Source organism: Galeopterus variegatus, unplaced genomic scaffold (assembly GCF_000696425.1).
Source record: "Galeopterus variegatus unplaced genomic scaffold, G_variegatus-3.0.2 Scaffold5907, whole genome shotgun sequence".
Lineage (NCBI taxonomy): Eukaryota > Metazoa > Chordata > Mammalia > Dermoptera > Cynocephalidae > Galeopterus > Galeopterus variegatus.
Genome location: NW_007732018.1, coordinates 111,780 through 117,075, shown reverse-complemented (window position 1 = coordinate 117,075; position 5,296 = coordinate 111,780). Strand labels below are relative to the sequence as shown.

The following is a 5,296-nucleotide window of genomic DNA, read 5'->3' as shown; positions in this document are numbered from 1 at the left end:
CTTGCAATAATGGTGTCTGGTGTGTTTGCTCTGCCCCAGGAACTATGCCACGTACCCGGGGTGGGAGTGTGGGGAGGATACATTTGTAGATTCAGAGACAAATAAGACAGTACATCTGCTTTCATGGTGGTGCATGTTGAAAGTGCAGAGAGTAGGTGTTGCTGGCCAGAATGGTGTGAAGGCCTTCTTGGAGGAGGGGTGATGTTCAGGGACCTTGACGCATGGGTGTATGGGTGTGACTTGGCAAGGAGTGGACAGGTCTTATCAGGTAGACATTTCTGCGTGTGTGTGTGTGTATGTGTTGGTGGTAGTAAGGATGTACAGGAAGAAAGGATGATGGAAATCTCAGGTCACATTCAGGACAAATAAGAAAACTGATTTTGTTGGAACTAAAACCTGGTGTGGGTGACTCATGGGAGATGACTTTGTAGGCCTTGAACACCCAATTAAGGCCACTGAGCTTTTATCCAGTAGCAGGGAGGAGCTCAGGAAGGCCTTGGTGTCCCTGAAAGAATAACTTGGTCATGTGCCCATTTGAGGAAGGAGAGAGGAGGGAGAGAAGCTGTTATTTAGTGGTGCAGTCCCCGTGCCAGGTGCTGAGGACTTAGCACAGGACTAAGGGAAATAGAGCAGCAAGAAGGCCCTGTGGCAGTCTAGCGAGAGAGACCATACCACTGTTTCAGGGAGGCAAGAGCAGAGAGAGAAAGGGAGGCAATGTTGCAGGAAGCCAAACCAGGATCAGATCCGTGGACACAGAATAAAGGCTGAGCCCGGCGAGTGAAGGTCCCAGACTCTACTCATGGAAAGTTCAAACTCTAGTTTATTTAGTGTAGCAGACAATGCATCCACTTCAGAGTGAGAACGGTAGTGGGTTTGAATCCAGCTCCTCTAGCTGGAGGGCCAAGGCAAGTCACTTACAGTCTCTCAGCTTTGACTTACTCATCTACACATTGGGGGTTGTTGTTGTCAACAATAGTGTTGTGGCTTAGGTTAAATTAGATAAAGAGAGTGAAACATCTAGCAGTTTTACTGGTACACATTAGTTGCTCAGTCAGAAGACGTCAGCTTTAAATTCCTGATTGTGACTTTCAAGTCCTCATGGTCTAGGTTGCCAAGGTTAGGCCTTCTTCTCCTGTAGATTCTATCTTGGTAGTAGTGTCTTGTGTGTCCACCAGAGAGAGCAATTCTTTGCTGTGTAAGTGAGGGAACCATGTGCATGTTTGGACTATTGCAGCTACCAGGCTGCCCCTGTGATGAGGGATAAGGCATCAAATCGATGCTGGAAAAAGCCCCGCTACTGCTGTATAATTTGCCAGCCACCAGCCTCCCAAGTCTGACCACCTCCACATGCTCCTCCCCTGTCCAGGTTTCACCAACGTTCTCAAGATCCTGACCAAGGAGAGCAGTCGGGAGGAGCTGCTGTCCTTCATCCAGCACTATGGCTCCCACTACATCGCTGAGGCCCTCTATGGATCAGAGCTCACCTGCATCATCCACTTCCCCAGCAAGAAAGTCCAGCAGCAGCTGTGGCTCCAGTATCAGAAAGGTAAGCCCAGAGTGCTTGTTGGAGGAGGTGGCTGGTTGGGGCGAAGAGGTAGGGTGGCTGGGGAGACAACTGAGCTGCTGAGGATCCAGATGCTGGCTCTACTGCGATAAGCTGTGTGATTTTAGGCAAGTCCCTGTCCCTCTCTGGGCTTCATTTTTACCATGGGCAGAGTTAGGGGATTGTGTGATGATTTCTCAGGATTCTTTCAGTTAACACATTTTCTGATGACCCAAATTTGTGTTCTGGACTCCAGAACTTTTGCCTTCTACTGCAGGCTCTTTCTTTCTCGCTCTCTCTCCTTGTAATACCTGACCAGGGTGGGGCAGGGGTTAGGGAGTGGTGGGAGCGCACCAGCCATTCCTATATAGGATACGAACCCGCGGCGGGAGCGTTGCTGCGCTCCTAGTGCCGCACTCTCCCGAGTGCGCCACAGGCTCGGACCCAGAACTCTTGCCTTCTACTGCAGGCTCTTTCTTTCTCGCTCTCTCTCCTTGTAATACCTGACCAGGGTGGGGCAGGGGTTAGGGAGTGGTGTCTCGACACCTTCTCTCCAGGATTCTTGAGAGAACTCAAGAAGAGTTTCCATTCCACTGGAAGAGATCACCTTATGTCCAAGGGGACAGTTTCCAATCTGTCCCATGGACAGGCTTTTGTCTTCATGGAGAGCCATCGGGTCTTATTTCCCTCTGATTCTCAGCTATTATCAGAATTAGAATTACCCAGACCAAGTGCAGAACAGTCTCTGCCACTCACATTGGGAAAAGTCATTTCCTTCCTATGTCAGGTTTTGCTTCCTATGAAATGGGAACTTAACTAGCTACCTTTGTCTCCTTCCCACATTAAAGGGAAGCTGTTTATGTAATAGTATTTTGATGACATTAGAAATATTGCACACATGCATATATGTATTTTAATAGGTCAACGTGTTTATACCCCTATTTTACATATGAAAAAACAAGTCTCAGACAGGCCAAATCAAGTGCCCATAGATCCACAGCTAGTGAGTGGCAGGGCCAGGACTGGAACCCAGGACTTGTTGGCTGGTTGCAAAAGCCTGTGTCCTTTCCCTCTTTCAACTATACTGAAGTTCTTCTTATAATTAATACTATTGTTATCAATTAATTGTACACAAAAGGCTCTCAGTTGATGAAAAGGGTGATAAGCAATGTTAAAAACTTGCTTGCATTTTCTTCATATGGCTCAGCCACCCTGTTTGCAAGAACAAAATCAACTGTAACTCATAAAACCACAGAATGTGGGAGCCAGAAGGGGCCTTAAAGGTCTCATTGAGCTCAGCATGCCAGTTGTGCAGGGGGCGGGTGGGGGACTAAGGCTAGAGGAGAGGAGGAAGCTTGCTCAAACTCACACAGCTCCTCTTGGCAGGGCCAGGACAGAGTCATGTGCTTCCCGTCCCCTGTCTAGAGCCTCTCACTATGCCACACATTCCTGACTGGAAGAAGCCCTGATCCACATGCCTTTGCCATGTCCCAAACCCTTTTCTTTAGTCTTTGGAGGGTTTACATCCCCAGTTGTGCTCCCATCCCTTCCTGCGTCCTGTGTGCAACTATGTGGGCCACAGGGTGGTTTATAGGCACCAGGGACATAATTGAGTTGCTTGGGAATAGCTCTGTTTTATAGCTGTGACAATGAGAGTCTTTAAGGAAGTGCATTAAATCAATAGAAGTCTCATTGTGCTACCCTATAAATAATGTGACACATCATTAAACAGGGCAATAAGCTTCAGGACTTTGAAGTAATACAATTAGGTTATGTTTATAAAAACCTTCGCTCACTGTGGCCACTGAACTAATTTGCTTCCTACCACATTTGGGGCCTGGGACACCATTCTGATGCTAAATTCTGCCCCATCTCCATCCTTGGTTGCTTCCAGGCCTTAGACTTTCTCATTCCAGAAAGTTCCATTCCTTATAAAGTGGATGCATGGAATCCCACTTTACAAGTAAGATGGGAGAGTGGAGCAGAAAAAACCACCCCCCTTCAACAACTGGCTTTGCCACAAGCTTACTGGGTGAACTTGGTGTTTTCCTCTCTGGGCTTCTGGTCTGCAAAGGCACTTTTCTTTCTTCTGTCATCCATACCTCCTCCCAAGAAGAGCATAAGAATACATTGAAACCAACTCATCTGTTGTGTGTATTTCTTCCTCTCAATCTCCACCTGCTGTGACCGCATAGATTGTACATTAAATCCTCTGGTTTTGGTTTTTTAGTTTGGATGTGATGCTAAGGAGTGGGGAGATGAGAAGCTGGGAATTTGCCTCTGTGGAGCCAAAATAATACTTTGGATTCAGAGATAGTTGGCATCCCTTCTTTCCCCAGCCATTGGTTATGTGCCTTTGACACATGCTAAACACTGGGCATCAGGTCAGGATGAATCTGGGCTTGTAAGCTGATAATCTGAGGGGCAGAGCTTGTGGAAACAGGAGAGAGAGTGCTGTGTTGAAGTGGGACAGATGGAATTTCACGTCCTCACTCCTCTTCTTACCTACTCGCCAGGTAACCTTGGGCAAAGTAACTTCTAAGTCTCAATTTCCTCATATGTTAAATGAGAGATTGTAATTCCCTTCTACGTTTTTTGGGAGATTAAAATGAGATAATGCAGGTAAAAAGCCTGGCACATAGTAGGTACATGAAAAACAGTAGCTTGAAATAGAACAAAAAAGGTGGTCAACAGCTGAGAATTCCAGTCCTGACCCTGGCCCTTGCTAATGTGTGACCTCAGCCCTTATTTCTCCCTGTGATCTACATATGTCATTAGAAGAGCACAGTTTCTGCAAATGTCCTCTCAACCCAGAGTGGTAGAAAGCAGGAGGGGGAGGGATTCCAGGATTTTCTGAAATTTATTGAGTCTTAGACATCTAAGACTCAGATAGTGGCTTCTTGACTGGAAGGGCCAAGCCTGGAAGGGGAGGTTGGGGAAAATAGGCCAAACAGGACATGGATAACAACCATGAACGTTCGTACATTTGACCTCTACAGTTTGCAGATCCTTCCTTTGATCCTTCCATCTACCCCACAAAACAAAGCAAAGAAGGAAAGAGTACTCACGAATCCCTTTGTAGAAGGGAATCCTGGAGCTTAGAGAAGAGAAGGGGCTTGTCACATCATACAGTTCATTAGTGAAGGAGATAGTGTTTGAATCCCAACCTGAGCTGAGTGCTTCCTTCTCCCTAGACCCAGTGTCCCCAGACATTAGAAACAAATGTCCCAGCCTTTCCAGGTTTACCAGTGATTGGGCCCTCACCATTCTTATGCTCTGAGGCAGCCACTGGAAATTACTGGGAAGCCAGGGGAGTTGGGGTGAATGTGCCTGATTAAAATGTTTCCCATTAGAGGTTTGTTTTACTCTCATTCCCCTAAGTGCTTCTTAGTGTGCAACCCACAGGAAAAAACAAAGTCACATTTATTATTCATCAATTCTTTGGTTCAGTGAACATTTCCCAAGTGCTTCCTCTCTGCACATGTTGTGCCAGGTGCTAGGCACCACAGTGGATAAGACATGGGCTCTGTCCCTACATCGTTCACTACTAGCCTGCCTTAGTTTCCCAACATTTCACTATTTTTGTTATAGACTTTTAAAATCCATTGGTAGACAGCTGGGAGGAGGGATGGGGCTGGCACATGGTAGGATACCCAGTCACTATCATATTATGGCCCATTCTGATAAATTGAGGATTGACTGATCTGTGTGGAAGTCATTGGTATCATTGGGAAAAAGAGCTATGCTCAGTTA

At 46.6% G+C, this 5,296-nt stretch overlaps 1 protein-coding gene across 1 annotated transcript in view; it reads left to right on the top strand.

Annotated features, from left to right (window-relative positions):
* LOC103605563 (astrotactin-2-like) overlaps positions 1-5,296 on the top strand; it is a 108,684-nt gene that overhangs the window by 7,275 nt on the left and 96,113 nt on the right. The window contains exon 4 of the mRNA XM_008590175.1: positions 1,367-1,546. Within this exon, the coding sequence (XP_008588397.1) occupies positions 1,367-1,546 (180 nt within the window). The remainder of the gene's footprint in view (positions 1-1,366; positions 1,547-5,296) is intronic.